The sequence below is a fragment of the Cucurbita pepo genome, chromosome 19, assembly GCF_057944985.1.
Source record: "Cucurbita pepo subsp. pepo isolate OVF chromosome 19, ASM5794498v1, whole genome shotgun sequence".
In the NCBI taxonomy this organism is placed as follows: Eukaryota; Viridiplantae; Streptophyta; class Magnoliopsida; order Cucurbitales; family Cucurbitaceae; genus Cucurbita; species Cucurbita pepo.
Window position 1 is genome coordinate 9,684,665 of NC_141816.1, and position 17,266 is coordinate 9,701,930.

General features: G+C 37.6%; 4 protein-coding genes and 1 long non-coding RNA gene across 11 annotated transcripts; 2 read left to right on the forward strand and 3 right to left on the reverse strand.

Annotated features, from left to right (window-relative positions):
- Positions 1–639: 639 nt before the first annotated feature.
- On the reverse strand, positions 640–2,488 carry LOC111780945 (Cold acclimation protein WCOR413 family). Its single transcript, XM_023661314.2, has 4 exons — positions 2,241–2,488; positions 2,019–2,126; positions 1,850–1,920; positions 640–1,160 (listed from the first exon to the last, which is right to left on the reverse strand). The coding sequence occupies exons 1-4, from the start codon at positions 2,480–2,482 to the stop codon at positions 907–909; spliced, it is 675 nt and encodes a 224-aa protein (XP_023517082.2). The 5' UTR covers positions 2,483–2,488; the 3' UTR covers positions 640–906.
- On the reverse strand, positions 2,105–5,976 carry LOC111780944 (BTB/POZ domain-containing protein At5g66560). 2 transcript variants are annotated; one of them, XR_015414324.1, is made up of 6 exons: positions 5,837–5,976; positions 5,668–5,737; positions 4,265–5,560; positions 3,574–4,170; positions 2,241–2,328; positions 2,105–2,126 (listed from the first exon to the last, which is right to left on the reverse strand). XR_015414324.1 is itself a non-coding variant. In XM_023661312.2 (4 exons), exons 1-4 carry the CDS (start codon positions 5,890–5,892, stop codon positions 3,586–3,588), a joined length of 2,007 nt encoding a protein of 668 aa, XP_023517080.1. In that variant the 5' UTR covers positions 5,893–5,976; the 3' UTR covers positions 3,404–3,585. The 2 variants fall into 2 exon arrangements, 1 of the variants encoding a protein (XP_023517080.1); XM_023661312.2 differs by lacking the exons at positions 2,105–2,126; positions 2,241–2,328 and having other exon boundaries at positions 3,404–4,170.
- Positions 5,977–6,150: 174 nt separating this feature from the next.
- On the forward strand, positions 6,151–9,581 carry LOC111780946 (uncharacterized). 2 transcript variants are annotated; one of them, XR_015414325.1, is made up of 5 exons: positions 6,151–6,293; positions 7,426–7,456; positions 7,901–7,967; positions 8,313–8,463; positions 9,260–9,581. It is a non-coding gene; the product is annotated as an uncharacterized LOC111780946 (long non-coding RNA). The 2 variants fall into 2 exon arrangements; XR_002812930.2 differs by lacking the exon at positions 7,426–7,456 and having other exon boundaries at positions 6,152–6,293.
- LOC111780943 (wall-associated receptor kinase-like 14) lies at positions 9,444–13,166 on the reverse strand. 4 transcript variants are annotated; one of them, XM_023661309.2, is made up of 5 exons: positions 13,092–13,166; positions 12,905–12,957; positions 11,805–12,558; positions 10,976–11,050; positions 9,444–10,900 (listed from the first exon to the last, which is right to left on the reverse strand). In XM_023661309.2, exons 3-5 carry the CDS (start codon positions 12,502–12,504, stop codon positions 9,591–9,593), a joined length of 2,085 nt encoding a protein of 694 aa, XP_023517077.1. In that variant the 5' UTR covers positions 12,505–12,558; positions 12,905–12,957; positions 13,092–13,166; the 3' UTR covers positions 9,444–9,590. The 4 variants fall into 4 exon arrangements, with proteins under 4 accessions (XP_023517077.1, XP_023517079.1, XP_023517078.1 ...); XM_023661311.2 differs by having other exon boundaries at positions 11,805–12,526; positions 13,092–13,110; XM_023661310.2 differs by having other exon boundaries at positions 11,805–12,526; positions 12,905–13,136.
- A 1,722-nt stretch (positions 13,167–14,888) lies between these two features.
- On the forward strand, positions 14,889–16,497 carry LOC111781808 (uncharacterized). Of its 2 annotated transcripts, XM_023662515.2 has the most exons (2): positions 14,889–15,014; positions 15,329–16,497. In XM_023662515.2, the coding sequence occupies exon 2, from the start codon at positions 15,427–15,429 to the stop codon at positions 16,390–16,392; it is 966 nt and encodes a 321-aa protein (XP_023518283.2). In that variant the 5' UTR covers positions 14,889–15,014; positions 15,329–15,426; the 3' UTR covers positions 16,393–16,497. The 2 variants fall into 2 exon arrangements, with proteins under 2 accessions (XP_023518283.2, XP_086976047.1); XM_087119921.1 differs by having other exon boundaries at positions 14,897–16,497.
- The last annotated feature ends 769 nt before the right edge of the window (positions 16,498–17,266 follow it).

The following is a 17,266-nucleotide window of genomic DNA, read 5'->3' on the forward strand; positions in this document are numbered from 1 at the left end:
TTCGCTACTAGGATATACCTATTAACTTCTTTTTTTCTTCTTTAATAATAATTTTACTTTATTTTGTTTGTTTGTTTTTTTAATTTTTTTTTATTTCATAAACATTTGGAATTTGTATTTGAATCATCAAATTTTAATTCAATTTTGGGTCGGAGACATAAACAAATTTATAGAGCATTAGAGGTGTTAGGGCTTCCCGAAAGACCTCGTACCAATGGAGATATATTATTTACTTGTAAACCCATAATCATTCCTAAATTAACCAATGTCGGACCCACTCCCAATAATCCTTACAAGGAATATACCACAAGGGTTGATTAAGGGTTATAAGAGAGGACGGAAAGTTTCAATAATAATATTAAAAAAATGTATTTTTTTTTTACCATAATTGTTACCGCCTACTAAATTAATAAAATTGATTCTAATTATATTTTTTCAATCTCGACGAGTGAATAATAATAGGTTATTATGATTTTGAGAAAGCCGCTATGGTGAAATCGATAGACACTACTCTTAGAAAGCAGTGCTTGAGCATCTGGATTCAAGTCCAAGTAGCAGCATGCCATTTTAAATTCACGTTTTAAATTCACGTCCCCGATATTAATTCAAACAATTGAATTGAGGGACCTTATTTCACAATCTCACACAATCCACCTATTTCTGAGTCCTTGTTACACTGGTTCCTATCTACAATCTATGTGAGATAATAGGAGATCTCACAATAATTTTCTATTTAATAAATATGTAAATGAATATGCCAAATTTACTTGTTGTTAACATACAAATGGATGAACTATTTGGAAAATATATAAAGAGGGTAAGAAGAAAAGAAGCAAAAAAAAGTGAAAGAAGTTACAAAATTTTTGGTTGATGAAGAAGTGAGAAGCAAATGTGTGGGATTTAGAGCTAGAAGAAGCGAGCAAGCATGGCCCAAACAGGGAAGACAAGGAGGAGGACGATGCCAAGGGTGTTGGAAATGCCATGGCTTTGAGTAAGAGAGTTTCTGAAGCCACCTGATGCGCGAATGTGCTCTTGCAGAAGGTAACATCCAATGATCAAACATATCACGACGCCAGCCAAGTGGTCTCTCAATGAGTGTACAAAGAACCCTGGTGCTGCCACCAGAAGCAGAATCAACGACCCTGGAATCTCTAGCCAATCTGCACATCAACATGCTCTCTCAATGTTTTCAGCTTTTACAATCTCACTTCCACTACTCTCAACCATGAGTTCAACATCAACGATTACAAGTTTGAGTCTAATAGTGATGAGGAACGAATGAATGCCTTTTTGTAGTTAAATTATTCAATGCATCATACAAGGATCCTACCCTAGGAGATATTATCCTACTTTTCTTTCCGGGCTTCACTCAAAGTTTTAAAACTCGTCATCGGTTGGAGAGAGATTTCTACACCCTTAAGAAATGCTTTGTTCCCCTCTCCAACAGAGTTGGGATCTGACTCTGATATCATTTGTAACAGCCCAAGTCCAGTAGATATTATTCTCTTTTAACTCTCTTCGATTTCCACTCAAAGTTTTAAAACGTGTCTGTTCCGAGAGGTTCCATACTCTTATAAGTAATACTTTGTTCTCCTCTCTAACAGATATGAGATCTCACAATCCATTCCTTGGGGGCTATCGTCCTAAAGTTCCCTGCTGGGCGTTCCCTGCTGGGCGTTCCCTAAAGTTCTAACACGAGTCAAGAAGTTTCCACACCTTTATAAGGAAGGCTTTGTTCCACTCTCCGACCGGATCTCACAAATCGAAAAGCAATGCTTTATCATACAAAACATCAGGTTACTGAACAATAAGTTGTGGAAAACTAAACAGAGGACACCATGCTTATTACCTGGGAAATGTCGTGGGAAGAAGAGCCTCAATACCACTGCAACGAAGGCAATCCATTTCCCAGCATCCCCTCTTAACAAAATCAAAATCAAGAAGAAAACGATATCGTTAACATTTGAAAGCCATCAGCTAAAGCAATAAAAATAAGAAGAAACGAGCGTGACTGTCACCTCACTAAGTCGAAAATTCCTTCAGGAAGACTGAAGAAAATGTAAGGGACAAGAAGCGAAGTAAGCATGTTTGTTCTCCAGTTCGTGCGGTCCAAAATCAACAAGTAACTGCACAGTGATGTAATAAAAAAACATGAAATTTAGAACCAAGAACAAGCAGAATCCATAAATAATCCAAAAGGGACCCATTTTTTGGGCTCCATTGCATTAGAAAGCACTCACATGGCAGCAAAAGAGGCAAGCCATTTGAAAAAAGAAGTCCCAAGGCCCTTTCCACCGAGCTTGGCGGCATGATGAATAAGCCTGGTGGCTGCAATTTTAAGCTCATTGAAATCAGAATTTAAAATCTCATCAATCAGCGGATCACTATTGAGAGCCAAATATGGCATCCTCCCCATTTGGCTTGAGAAAATGTTACAGGGAAGTGAAGAAGAGTATTCAAAGTGTGAGAGTCGGTGAAGCATTTATTCAAACACCTTGGATGCATACTTATAGTTTCGAAGGAACTGGGTGTTGGGAAAATGTAAAGGGGTCAATCTCCTTGTTTTCAGCAGAGTCAGAGACTCCAAAATGGTAGGAAGTTTCGGATCAGATTGGTTTTCGGCTTCGACTCAGAGCTACCACCGACTGTCTCACCCAAATTCGGGTTACTCGGTTTTTCTTTTCTTGGCCAACTTTTTTCTCGCTCTCTATTTAACAATAAAAATTAATAATTGTGTTTATTTTTCATATCTAAATTAAAATTTAAGACTCGGTGGTTAATATAGTAAAAATAAGGTTAATGTTAAAGAATAAAAAATCTCCAAGCATGATATTGTCAGCTTTGAGCATAAGCTCTCGTGACTTTGGTTTGAGCTTCCTTAAACGGCTTCATTATCAATGGAGATAGTATTTCTTCCTTATAAACCCATATAATAATCCTCAACAATCTTCTTCTCGAACAAAATACACTATAAGCTTCAAAGGCCTCCCCTTAATGGATACTACCATTGGAATAAAACATGTGTAAAAACGAACCAGAAACAAAAAGCCAAAGCAGGAAGAAAAAGAAACAAAAAAAACACAATTATGAAGGGGAGGAAGAAGAGGAAGCAATGATAGTAGAAAGTGGATAGGCTTTGTATTCACTGAAAGTGCTTAATCATGAACCAAAAAATAAAAACACCTTTTTTAACACAAAAAAGAAATCAGGATGCATTATGCAATTATTTGAGCCTCCAATTATTAGAGAGGTCTATTTGGATCCTTGTTTTTATAATTACTTATTCCATTAAATTATATATAAGTTTGATAATATTTTAAATTAAACCCTCACCTTTAACTGATACTACCATTTGAAGGAGTGTTGTTGTGCATAATTAGAGCATAAATGAGAGGCACACGTGTCATGAGATGATATTAACTTAATATATATCCATCCGCTCAAAAGCCGTGCCACAATCAAAACGGTGCGTCGAAGCATCCAATTTGATTCCCATAAAAATAATAATAAAGGTAAGCTTTCGTGGCATTCATTCCATGAAATGTGGGGCCCAAGAGGGGGGTGAATAATCACCTGCAGGAGGTTCTACTGCTGAGGATGGTGGTTTCGTCCTCTCCGGCCATCAAGAACCGCCGATTCATGCGAATCACATACCTGAGTTTTGAACTTACATCCGAAACGCCTGATCAACGACCCTCGCCATCGCCGGCCGCCGTCTTGTGGTTCTGCCTCCGGTTTATCGATCTTATCGATTAGTTTCTTCATCGTCGAGCATTCTCTTTCAAGTTGATGTACTCGCGTCCTCATGCTATCCATGTCTAAGCGAAGCATCTGATTCTCCCTCACCGTCTCTCTCCACGTGCCGCTCTCGTGCGCTATTGCGGCCGGAACTTCATCCTCCATTTCGTCTCCCTGTTGCATCTCCTCCGTTTCGCGACGGGAAACGGCTGAGAATCTTCCGGTCTCCGGCGGAACTGACTCGGCGGCTATGAGTGTTCCGGCGATGGCGTGACGAAGCTGCAGCTGTTCGAAGAAAAGGACCTGTACTACTGCTCGCAGTGGAAGTCGGTCGTTTTGAGCGGCGTGGGTGCATGCCTCTAATGTCAGCTTTTGGCAGTCTATTACTCCGCAGATCTTATCGCGTTCAGCTTCCGAGATCCACGGATGCGCCTGTCAAAAGAAGTTACAGAGTTAATTAGCTAAGGCCGATAGAGGATTTTGAGATCAGTGCTGAGTTAGGATTGTGAGGTTGCTTCTTGCGAACCTTGAGGTAAACGTCGACGGCTCGATAAACACCGTCGTCGAAGAGTCTAGCCTGTTCGGGGAGAGAAATTGCCAGGTTGTAGAATTTTTCCAGCTTCAGATTGGAGTCGGACGCGATCTCGGCGAGATATCCATCTATTAATTTGCCGACGAGCATTAACGCTGGCGATCTGAGACCGTCATCTTCGGCTTGATTATCTTCCGTTGCATTTCTCTCGACGAATCCGTCCAAGAAGTAGGACAAGATTCTCTCCATACAACCGACGTCATATAAGGTCTCGTTCAGATACGAATAACTTGGAATCAGAAGATCATCCAGAGTAGCTTGTTCGAGTTGCGATCCTATTTTCTTCTCTAAAGCAGCTTTGCAAGCCTCCGAAGCGTTCAATATATTGGCCGTCCTCAGTAATCCGAAGTGGAACCTTGTTGCGGTTGAAGTTTTGGAGCTCTTCTCCAATGGAAGATTACTGATTATGGTCTCTAACAACTCCTTCTGTTCAGTCTCCGTTAGCATACTAGACGAAGAGGAGGAAGGCAAGGATGGCTTCCGGTTCGACCTGGATATACCTGGAATGTATTTCTTTGCGTAGTTCATTAAACAGCTCTCAATAATTTCTGAGCTTACATCTTGATCTCTCATGGAGAAAATCAACTGCTTAAACAGAGGTAGACTCAGCTGCGCGAGATCTTCAAACCAGGAGACTCCATTACTTCCCCTTCCACCGCTTTTCTTTCGCCCTCCGGTTTCGATTCCATTCCATAGCATCTGCTTCGTATGATCTTGAGCGTCATTGGCTCCGTCACTGACTGGCCATCCGAACAAAGCCGGATCGGATGAATGCGCTTTTGAAGCAATCGAAGCTATACATCTCTGCGTAATGCCTAAGGTCTCGGCTAGAGGCATTACAGGTTCACAAGATTTCAGCGTTTTGATCGACTCTTTGATGCTTTTGAGTACAGTCTGAGAGAGGAATCTCTCAGTTTTCGAAATTAGATTATCTTCGCTGTACTCTTCTGTCATTTCCAGAAACTCTCCGGCGCAGCGGAGAGAAGCGACATTGGAAGAATTGAGGTCGATCTTCACACCGTAGCAAAACTTCGATGCCATCTCAAAGATCTCGGAGCTGCAGGGGAAATCAGAGAGCACAATATGGCAGTGTTCTTCCTCAACTTCATCTTCTTCCTGTTCCTCCGATTCGGTAATTTCATTTTGATTCTCTCTGGTAGGAGTACCGTAGTTTTCTTCTCGCCGAGTTATCAAATTATCTAGTTTCCGGCTCTTCGACATTAGAGGAAACTGGAAATTTACAAAAGAATGAGGTCAGAACTCAAGAGAAACAGTCTGAAACAACCAAATCAACGAAGAAAGAGACGGAAATTTCGCAAGGAGATTAAGGAGGCGACCTTATGGAGATGGAAAGCCATATCGTCCACTTCAATGACAATGTCACTCGGTAAGCCATTGGTGCAGAACCTGTAAAACAAAAACTCAAAGAAATCATTCCAATCAGCACTATTACCATGGGAGTTCCAACCGAAGGTCTCTAAAAATGGGAAGAACATAAGAACTCACCATGCTTGTCTTTTAGCGCTGGGCTTCCCTGCAACTGCTTGCGATTCTGTAGCCATTTTCTCAGGAAAAACTCTGCATACAACCTCCGACAATCAGACCCTGAAACTAGAAAACCAGCTCCATTTCTTGCACAAACCAGAGAAGCTCGAAGGCACAGAAATTATGGTTTGGGTCTTAGGAAATGAAAACAAACACAGGGAAAGAACAAAGAATTGAGATCCTTTTCAGGAGTAATTTTGGTTGGGTGAAACGGATTAGACTTGGGACAGAAGAACAGATAAAAAGAAAACAATGAGAACGATGGGGAGAGAATTTGTTTGGTTGCGATTTCGTTTCTTCGGAAGAATAAATCTGACAAAGTGAGCTTCATCAAATCAAAAGGCGAATGGCACTGCGATGGGGTTTCAATTTTCAACAAAATTTCTAATTCTTCGGTTGCTGTTGGTCTACGAATCAGGTCAGAATCTCTTTCACCCCTCCACTTTAGTTGATTGATTCAAATTCCTTTCTTCATCGTCAAAGAATGGAAAACGTAGCCTTACTAATAATTCCACATTTTTCTTCGCTATTGCTACACCCTAATTTCTATTCTAATAATTAATACAAATTCAAGTACAAGATCATATAGATTAAAGAAGAAAAAAAAGTTCTAAATTAAATGAATAAGAAATACACTAACTTTTTCTAAAGTAAACATTTTAAATTAAACCTAATGAGTAAACCTTATTGGAGATTAAATTTCTGTTAATTATTAAAGGAGCCGGTGACATTTATTTTTTAATTTAATTTAAAAATATATATATATTTTCTCCCTCCTCCCATCCATGACAGTCACGTTGTAGGTGTTAGATGAGCCTAACCTCTCGTGACTTTTAGCTTCATCTCAAAAGGCCTCGTACTAATGGAGAGAATATTCCTCGATTATAACCCATGCTTTGAGCTTCTCAAAAGTCTTTAGAGAGAGTATTCCTGGATTATAAACCTATCATCATTCCCTAAATTAGGCGATGTAATGTGGGACTTTCATCATCCAAAGAAGAGGGAAGATGATGAGAATAGAGAGAAAAAGAACAGAAAATTATTTTTTAGGTTTTTAATTAAAAAAAAACAAATTTAACATTAGTATTTCATCAGCTATTAACGAAATTGAGGGTATTTTTTCTAATTTTACATCTAACTTAAAAATTAAATTTACCCTTTTCAGTTGGTGTTAAAAATATTATACTAACTAAAAGAACAGTTCATTAGAAACTTAGGGACATGTCTTGTGAATTATGAATGCCCCAAGTGGCAATGTGACCTCAGCAAGAGGGAACTCATAATGTTAGCCTCCACAAGATGAGATTGAGACTATGTTATAGGGATTCCATATTTCATAATTTTTTTTTTAATATTCATCACCATTGTGGGACTAAATTATAAATATGAAGACAAAAAAAAAAAAAAAAAAAAAAAAAAAAACTGAATTGGAAATCTTCAAGTAGTAAGGATTAAATTGAAAAAGAAAATATTGAAACCTCCCCACTAAAACATATGTTCAACCTAAATTAAATGTACTAACTGTTGGACTTCTGTTTGTGTAGGTGCAGTGATGCCCATCTTAGTGAGATGACAAGAAAGGCATAGGCCATTTGTTACTCAGTTGATTAAGCATACACGTTAATCATAAATATTAGAAATCATGTGAAATATATAATTTATACAATGATTTAAACTTTAATACAATTCAAAAGGAGATTATTTGCTTGACAGACAAACCCCACTTCAAAAAGTGAATCTTCTCGTTAATTATTTTCCCTTTTTTTTGGGTGGAAAATCTTGATTGAATTAAAAATGTATAAAGAAGATTGCAGATTTGGGGTTTAGGAAATCAGTAATTATTGAAAATCACATGGTTTTTGGTTTGGATAGCAAAAACAATTGGGTTTGTAAGAAGGGAAGGAAGACAATGTGATGCCAAAAAGAATTTGTCATGATATATAATTTGGTTACATCTATCAGGTCTTTCTAGGCATGTCCATCACCGTGTGTTCCCCAAGTCATTGATCTAATTAATTTTTGTAGTGGGGAAAGCACTTGAAATGAAGATGGGGAAAGCGTCCAAATGGACACAAAACCCCAGAAAATGCAGGTACGTTATGGGGCACATTGCCCAAGAACTGAGCTTACAGATTATTTGGTTAGTTTATTTGTTTGTTTGTTTATATCTTATTCATATTTGAAGCATTTTCAGCAAGCACGTCTCCTAAAGTGTATTTTGACTTTGAAAGGCTAATCGTTCCATTGAGTACCACTTTCTCTTGAATTCTATGACAAAATTAGGGCTTAAGATATGACAAGACTATGAAAGTATACAAAAAAAATGACTTATACTAGAAACATGCATTTTAGTAGTTTTTAGAAGAGGTTAAATAATGGGAGAGAGTATGTATGAGGCAAAATTTTGGATCTACTGATGTGTGTGTGTGTGTGATAGATGGGGGCATAAAGTCAAGGCTGTAGGTGTTGGGTGTTGGCACACATATATGCCTTGGTGGTTGCTGCTTATCACATGCCTCCCAAGAACCTCTCTCCACAATTCTTGCTGCCTTGCTTGATCCACAACTCTACCACATTATTGCATTCAAGTGAGTCCTCTACTACAAACCCATCTCATTTTTGCACATTCTCAATTTTTTGTTTTGGGACTTGCTTGTTGGATGAAAGCCCCATCGACTAATTTAGGGAATGATCCTAGGTTTATAATCAAAGAATACTATCTCCATTGTTGTGAGGCCTTTTGGGCAAGCCCAAAGCAAAGTCATGAGAGCTTATGCTCAAAGGAGACAATATCATACCATCGTGGAGAGTCGTGTTCATCTAACATGGTATCAGAACCATGCCCTAAATTTAGACATGTCAATAGAATCCTACAAAGGACTCCAAAAGAAAAAGGGGACATGTCAATAGATCCCTCAAATGTTGAACAAATGACTCCAAAAGAAAAAGAAGTCGAGCCTCTTGCCTTGAAGACATAGTAAAAAAATGACCCCAAAAGAAAAAGGAGTCGAGTCTCGATTTAAGGGGAGACATACTTTGTTTGAGGGGAGGTGTTGGATAAAAGTCCTACATCGGCTAATTTAGGGAATGATCATGAGTTTATAATCAAATAATACTATCTCTACTGGGGTGATCTTTTGGAGAAGCTCAAAACAAAATCATGAGAGCTTATGCTCAAAGTGGACATCATGAGAGCTTATGCTCAAAGTGGACAATATCATACTATTGTGGAGAGTCGTGTTAATCTAATATTGCTTAGAATAGAAGTCCATAGGGTGTGCCTTCAATGGACGAGATAGAATTATAGGTCGGAAAAAGAAGATAAATAATGTTTTACTATCTGGAATTTGTTCACTGTTCATCCTTTGACGACTTATGATTTAGGCTCTGTCAAATGGGAAGCCCACTGTTGTGGAGTTCTACGCAGATTGGTGAGAAGTTTGTAGGCAATTGGCTACAGTAGTATACAAAGTAGAGCAACAGTAGAAGCTATAATCTTGTTCAATTGCTTGTTTTTGATAACACGAAGTGGGAGCACGGGGTTGATGAGTTTGGACAAAGAAGGGAATGAAGAAGGTTAATGTAGTTGGCCGACTTCCAAAGCAATATCTGCTTGAGACATTAAATGTTTTCCATTGGATATACAAATCATGGTGAAGTGTAAGACCTTAAATGTCCTACAAAAGAGCTTCCCCTTCTTCTTTTTCCTCTATTTTCACCGTACTACATTACCCAATAAACTATTTGTTGAAGGTGAGCTTTGTTCACTTAACCAAGGATCTTGTATGGAAACTGGGGAACTATCCGTAACCTCCTCTACAGGAGGCAGATGGTCCTTTTGATGATTGTTCTCTGGTGGGATTATCAATCTCTGGCTCCCCAGTCCTGCAAGCAGCCCGGCCTTCTTAATTGTAATGCTACTTATAGACCTATCGCTTATACTACGAGGAGATGAGCAAGCCGACCCTGCTGATGATGCTGCACAAAGATTCTCCTCCATTGATGTCCACCCGTTGCGTCTGATGGATTCCAGTTCCTCTGCTACTTCTGTCATTGAAGGCCTCATGTCGCTATGAAAAGCAAGGCATCTGAATGCAAGCTCAGCCACCTTGTGAATAGAGTAGAGGGTCCAAGCATCTCTATGTGGCTCGAGGAAAGGATCAATTAGTTCATCCACAGCACCTCTCCCAATCCTATCAATGGCAAGTGCTGCTAGGTTTACTTCACTCTGGGGACGAGTGAAATCAACCACTTTCAATGCTGTTATTATCTCTACTAGCACTACTCCAAAACTATAAACGTCACTTTTATCTGAAAGATAGAAATTTTGATGGTATTGTGGATCAACATAGCCCGGAGTCCCTTGTGGAGCGGTTGAGACGTGTGATATTTCTGTCATACCAAGTCTAGAAAGACCAAAATCTGCAACTTTTGATTTGAATCCATGATCCAAAAGTATATTGCTTGACTTGATATCTCTGTGATATATTGGTGGATGCACAGCAGAATGTAGGTATGCTATTGCATTGGAAGTTTCAGCTGCAATGGTGAGCCTTGTCGTCCATCGAAGGCCATTTCCACGCTCTCTCTGGAGATGTTGGGAGAGAGTTCCATTGGGCATAAACTCATAGACAAGGATCTGTTGGCCTTCTTCAATGCAGCAGCCAAGCAAGCGGACTAGATTTGGGTGGCTCACCGAAGAGAGTAGTTTTATCTCATTCATGACCTGATCAATGCTATTGTGGTCTCTATATTTGATCTTCTTCACAGCAACCCACTCATCCTCATGAAGCCTCCCTGCATAGACTGTACCAAAGGCTCCAGTTCCCAGCCTTTGTTTCTCAGAGAAGCCATTAGTGGCTCTTTCTATTTCCTTGTAGGGATATAAAGTTACACTCGAATTTCCAGCAGCCTCACTTAGAAGCCGCTTCGCACTCATCTGACCTTTCAGACACATTGAGCGGCGTCGGATGCAATAACAGATGAGGGTGAGGCCAGCCATTAGAAAAGCTCCAACAAAAACACCTGAGATTGAGATAGAACTTTGTTAGAACTATATGTTAGGAATCACGACCATCCCAATAGTATGATATGGTTTACCTGCAATCAGAAAAGTGAATCTGCCTCCGCCACAGCGGCCAGTAATGAATGTTTTAGGATTGCACTTGTGAGAAACTGTACCAAATGCCAAGGCACCCAGCAAAACAAATCAACAAAATAAGCAAACATACATAAAAAATCCATTGACCATGCTTTGTTTGACCAATTCTGCTGATCATTCAGATCATTAGAAAAATTTAACATTGTTGGCATCACAATTCTCCCTCCCTTTAATACTATTATGGGCACATGGCATTCAGTTTTCACACGAAAATCATATTCATCTCTACCCACCAATAACCCAAACTTTCAGAAACGTCAGAATTGACTTTCCCATTCACTAACACTATTTTAAAGGCGTCTCAACAGGAAAATATATATTTAAAAGGGAATATAAAAAGAAATCTGATTCAAAGGAAAAAGAAAAGCAGCCCTTAATTATTCTTTCTAACTATTTGGGTATAATATAGAAAATTATTAAATTGAAAATGTGATCAATTCACCATAATTTGATAAAAACCTATAAATAGTTCATAGATATCACTTTTATCATAGAAATTAATTATCATATTTAAAATTATAGCAATTAAATTCTTAAGTTTTTATATTTAAGAAAGTCGACTACTATTTTTGCCAGCGTTGGCTAGGTGACGATTTATAATTGGTTGGCATATACGGTTTTTCCCAGTTTACCCCTGGGGATGGGTATATTAGACTACCAACTAAAAAATTAGAAATAATCAGGAACCCAATGCGTTGAATGTTCAAATATCTTATATTTTTAATATCTTTTTTAAATAAAATAAATAGAGTTGTCTCGACGACTTACCTTTCCGGCAGCCGTGGCCGACGCCGGCGTAAGCATTTCCTTCATATCCTTTCGTGCATTGGCAACGAAATCCTAGGAGGCCCGTCGAGTTGGTAATGTCCGTGGGATTGGCGTTTTTTGCGCATCCTCCGGAAGCCAAGGGTGAGAGCCACCACTCTAACTCAATGACCCCGAACTCGATCTCGGAGATCGATTCTGATGAAGAATTAACGAAGACAGAGTATAATAGGGACTGGCACTTATCTAAAGCCGGCATAAATCCATTTTGCTTGGGCTCGGTGAAGCAGCTCAAATTACTGCTATTAAAGCCGCAGTTCTGCGGCTGATTCTGGTCGAAATTGGCTATTACTCCGCATGGAATAGGTCGTTCAGTACAATTCAAGAGGAGACTGTTGCGGAGAGTGGGCCTGTAGTTTTTGCCGAACAGTTCTGAAATTGAATCGATAGAGATATTGCATTCTGAAGGAAGTTTGATGAGGATACTCCTTTCAGTAATGTTCTGGACCTGGAATCTTCCGATTTGAATCTCGCCATTTTCGCTGCAATTCAATTTGATTTCGCTTTTGTTTGCGAATCCAAACGGATGGTGTACAAATTCCGCCGAATTCCCGGTTTCGCAGGGCGTTAACTCCTCGGCGATTGTTAAAGAATCCGAAAGAATTGCGATTATAACGATAACAAAGTATCGGTGCAAAGTCATAGTTGACTCCAACTTACTCCAACTGAACAAGAAACAAACAGAATCATCACCTCCCTGCAAAAGAAGATTTATCTTTAAACCCAAGCCAAGCCAAAACAGAATCAAATTCGTAGTCTCGGACGGGAAAGGATCAGCAGTATTCGAACATAAACTAAACAAATTCATGAAAAGAAAAACAGAGAAATATCTCCTCAAATCGATTTCTTACGACGAGGAGTTCGCAAATAACCTAAAAATTTCAGAACTCCGAAATTAAATGAAGAATTTAAAGCAGGACTGCGATGCCGTTGGAAGGCCAACCATCCATCCTAATAAATGCTCTCAGATGGAAGCAAATATCGAAAACGGAAAAGAACGAACAGTTTCTACGGTCATTATATTCATGAATTGAAATCTCTACCTCTGAAATCGCTCTTCAATGGCAGTAAATGCTCAGTCGATCACACATGGAAGCTGGTGAAAGAAGAATTCGACACGATCGCAAATTTACAGATTAGATTAAGATGGAAGAAATTTTTTCTCAAGAGCGATTGGAATCGGAAACCTTATTGATTTTGATGGAAAGCTGAGGATAAGAGAGAACGAACCGTGAAATTCAGAGGAGCTCCTTCTTCCTCCTCTTCTTCTTTTTAACGTACTCACGACGGTTTTTATTATTTTAATTTTATTTATATATAAATGATATGACCAACGTACCCTTCGCGTCATTTTAATACTCTGCACAACTGAAACAGAATTACGAAAATAGCCTTGATATTTAGAACTTTTTTTTTTTTGTTATTAATTTATTTCCTATTACATCATTTTTTTTTTTCTTTTGTTGGCATTTAAATGCAAAATAGTTATCTGAAATTTAGAAAGTATCATTAAATTAAGTGAGTTAAATTACTGTATTAATAATTAAAAAGTTAGAAATTCCAATTCTAACCCTACTCTTGGGTTCAAAGAAATGAATGAAAGTGGGAAATTAAGTGGATGAAATGAAAAGCGAAGGATTTTGGGTGGGAAAATGCAAGTGGACGAAAATGCCCCGCTGGATGGGGAAATGAAATAAGAAAGTCAACGGGAAATGGATTATAAAAAGAAATTGACCAAAAAGGGCAGCAAGAGACATAAGTGGACGGCATCTTTGATATTTTTTCTTTTTCTTTTTAATTTACTCTTATTATTTTAAAAAAATCTAATTATTTATTATATAGATTAAATTAATAATTAATATCTCATCAAATTTAAATATCAAATATTTACATTTTTTTTAACATCATTAAAATGGGTTTTAGTGAGTTTACCATCCCTAAATTACCTTTTTTTTAACACTAAATAAAGAAAAAAATTAAAGTTCGGATTAAAAGATAAAGCGAATTCATCAACTTTATACTAAGTAATGCAAGTATACTTTTAACTTTATACATACTTTTTAAAATTACTTTAAAAATCACCTTTAATTATTCTTTTTCCTCTTTTTTTTATTTATCAAAAGTAGATAATCTTTTTCTCTACTAGAACTCGAGGTTAAAAATTTCCGAAAAATTAGAAAAAGTAGGGAACTCTATTCCTTATCTTGTCTCGACTTAAATACTCATTAACTAATGTTATTTTGTTTTCTAGTAGAAGTTTTAAGAAATTTCTTAAAAAAAAAAAAAAAAAAAGAGAAATTAACTATTTAATTTAATTCCAAAGAAACAAATTTAATTTTAAAAATTATTTTTTAAAGGGATAATTAGAGAACGTTAAGAAAAAAGGGCAGGAATGTAAATTTGCACTGAAAATGAAAGTTGGAAGAGGACTGTGGGGGAAGTCTTCCGCCGTTTCTGGGAAGTGGAAAGTATGATTTGACAGAACTGCCCCCATAGCCAAAATTATTGACCGGACGACTCCTCAAATATTGACATAAGTTATAAAATAAATGAATTTCAGATATTCACGAAACTATTTTATTTTCACCAATAGATTGATCACAGAAACAACGCTGGGAATTGACTAACCTGATAGTCAACGTTACAATGTAGCTTACGTCAAGAAAAGGCTTATGAGATACAGGTAATGGGCTTACGGTCCAGCCCATTACGAACATGAGAAGCTTCTAACTGTGTTTTTTTTTTTTTTTTTTTTTTTTTGGGGGATTTGAATTATAGTTTTTTTATTATAATTTAAAATTTTAAAATTAGTTATTTGGTTTGGAACAAATAAATTTTAATGGATTTATTATAAAGAAATAAAGTTTCTGGTTTGGTCTACAAAATAATGAAAAGAAAAATAATTAATTTACGACTATAATCTTATTTTCCCATATTTTATTTAAAAAATCAATTTTTACTCTTTAATTTCAACCAAAATTTAACTCTAATATAAATAAAAATAATAATAAAACATAAACCCTCGTAAAGCCCTACGTTCCTTCTTTCCCCAATCCATTCGCTATCATCTCTTTCTCCTCTGATATCACCTTTCTCCCATTCTCGCGGCAGCCGCACTCCGCCATTTCCTTGCCGCAGCCGCTCATACTTAAGGTGTGTTGCGATCTTTTTCTTAGTCATTCTTTTATCTATTCAGTTCAATCAACATCAAAGTAGGATCGATTTGAAATCAGGTCAATTTTAATTTGAATTGAATTGAATGAGCTATAGCATTGTCAAATATTTTAGGAATTAGAATGAAGAATCTGTTTGATCATACAGAGAATTTAGACATAATCACTTAACTAGATTACAACTTGGTTTGCTTTGAAATTTCGCTATGACTTTACTTGAAGTCATTCAGCAATCCTCCGCCTTATCCAAACCGCTTGTTTCCCAATCTGACTACCCCATTCTCCTCAATCCAGACGATATTCTAATCAGTTTGAAATCCAAAGTTGATGAACCAGATCGCCTTAGTCTTGTCAATCCCATTGTTGGATGGCAAATATCGGAAACCGATTCCATGGTGATAGAGCTGGGGAAAAAGTTCCATGAAAATCTCAGGCAGAAGCTCAAAAACAGAAACTTCTCAAAGCCTGAGTTTATAAACATTTTGAATGCGTTTCTTGAAAAAATGAGGGGAAGGGTTGGAATTGCAGTTGGTGTTAGTTCATCCGACAATTGTTACAGTAAGATTCTGATTGAGAAACTCGGGTTTCTGATGAGTAAAGACGTTGGAGAGATGGTTTTGGATACATGTATTGCGTTCGAGGACTGGGAATTGGTAGAGACTTTTGTTGTGAATAGGCTTGTTAAACACTCATCTTATTCAAATTTGATTGTGAAGCTGGTGGGGAAGAAGAGGTCGGATTTACTTTTTATTTGTATCCAACAAGCAACTGATTTTGGTCCTGCTGATTTACATTGCCTTTTGAAGTACTTTCTTTGCCCTTCCAAGAAGGCTGATGCGAGTATAGCTAACGTGAGAAAGGGATGGGAGGGCCAAGCATTGGCAGCCATTGAGAAGGCAAAGGAGGCTGCAATTCTTCTCATGATAGCACATGATGGATTCTCAGCTCAAGAACTGTGTTTGCATTATCTGTTGGCATCACCTAATGTTGATGAATTCATTCTTTCTTCTGCTCTCAGTAAGCTGAATCATGAAGAGATGATTAGTTTGATTCGGTATCTGGGAAAATGGTTAAAGAAATATGAGAGATTTCCTCACGCAGTTTCTTGTCCAAATGCATCAACTCTGTTGGGTTTGAAGGCTTGTGATTGGGTTCCCAAACTTGATGATGTGGTCAGATATGTTGGACTAATGCTGGACCAGAACTTCTCTTCGTTGGTATTGCTTCCAGATTTTCACGAGGAGCTGAAATCCATGGAGGGTCTGGTTAGTTCTTTAGCCTTGGAATCAAAACTCTGCTGTTATGTTGCTAGCTGTTATGTTGCTAGTATAGCAGAAAATTTAAGAACTGAAGATTAAGGTGCTTCAAAATTGATTGTCTTATTGCTCCATACTTTTTATGTTTTATTACAATGGCTACCATAAGAACTTCCTTGGCTTCAAACATTTTCAAGAAAAACTCAATCCGCTCCTCGAAGTTGTTACAAAATCACGTAGGAAAAATGTCTCGAACCGAGAAATTACCAATTTGAAAACAACTCATATAGGTACCTTCATTTTTGGTTTCTTCATGTAGATATGTTCATTTTCTCTGATCTGTCCAGTTATTACACCAACTTTCTCAGCAACCAAATAGAGCTCAAACCTTCAAGTTAAAGTATCAAATGCCACAACATTATATGAAGTCTTAGGTGCTCTAAGTTTCATGCTCAATTGAACTATCTTAATGTTAATTAAACTTTATGATTTAGACCAATTAACCTTCGACACCTTTTGTGTCATTTTTTGTCGTTAAAGCTAACTACCGAACTTTATTTTGTGTCTTAATTGCCTGTTATATATTATTCGATAGGCTTTGACTTACACCATAGTATGTCTTTACTTATTGAACAATTAGGGCATCATATTGGTTTTGTTAGGAATCTCTCAAATAAAGTACACTATAAGTCTCCCCTTAATCAAGGCTCGACTCCTTTCTCTGGAGCCCTCGAACAAAATACACCATTTGTTCGATACTTCAGTCACTTTTGACTACATCTCTACAATGGTATGATATTGTCCCCTTTGAGCATAAGCTCTCATGGATTTGCTTTGGGTTTCCCCAAAAGGCCTCTAGTGGAGATAATATTCTTCACTTATGAACCCATGATCTTCTACTAAATTAGCCAACGTGGGACTCACTCCCAATAATCTAATCTTCAACATGTGTATGTTATGAAAATGAGAAGAGGTA

Bases quoted from the DNA above. Each gene is read 5' to 3' on its own strand.
- LOC111780945 (XM_023661314.2), bottom strand. From the start codon at position 2,482: ATGCTTCACCGACTCTCACACTTTGAATACTCTTCTTCACTTCCCTGT. The intron at 2,127-2,240 runs GTGAGTGCTTTC...ATCACTGTGCAG, and splicing joins CTTGCCTCTTTTGCTGCCAT to TTACTTGTTGATTTTGGACC. The intron at 1,161-1,849 runs GTAATAAGCATG...GTTGATGTGCAG, and splicing joins CTTCCCACGACATTTCCCAG to ATTGGCTAGAGATTCCAGGG.
- LOC111780944 (XM_023661312.2), bottom strand. From the start codon at position 5,892: ATGGCTACAGAATCGCAAGCAGTTGCAGGGAAGCCCAGCGCTAAAAGA. The intron at 5,738-5,836 runs GTGAGTTCTTAT...TTTGTTTTACAG, and splicing joins AGCGCTAAAAGACAAGCATG to GTTCTGCACCAATGGCTTAC. The intron at 4,171-4,264 runs GTTCGCAAGAAG...TTCTTTTGACAG, and splicing joins CCGTCGACGTTTACCTCAAG to GCGCATCCGTGGATCTCGGA.
- LOC111780943 (XM_023661309.2), bottom strand. From the start codon at position 12,504: ATGACTTTGCACCGATACTTTGTTATCGTTATAATCGCAATTCTTTCG. The intron at 11,051-11,804 runs GTAAGTCGTCGA...CATTTGGTACAG, and splicing joins CGGCCACGGCTGCCGGAAAG to TTTCTCACAAGTGCAATCCT. The intron at 10,901-10,975 runs GTAAACCATATC...TCTCAATCTCAG, and splicing joins ATTCACTTTTCTGATTGCAG to GTGTTTTTGTTGGAGCTTTT.
- LOC111781808 (XM_087119921.1), top strand. From the start codon at position 15,241: ATGACTTTACTTGAAGTCATTCAGCAATCCTCCGCCTTATCCAAACCG.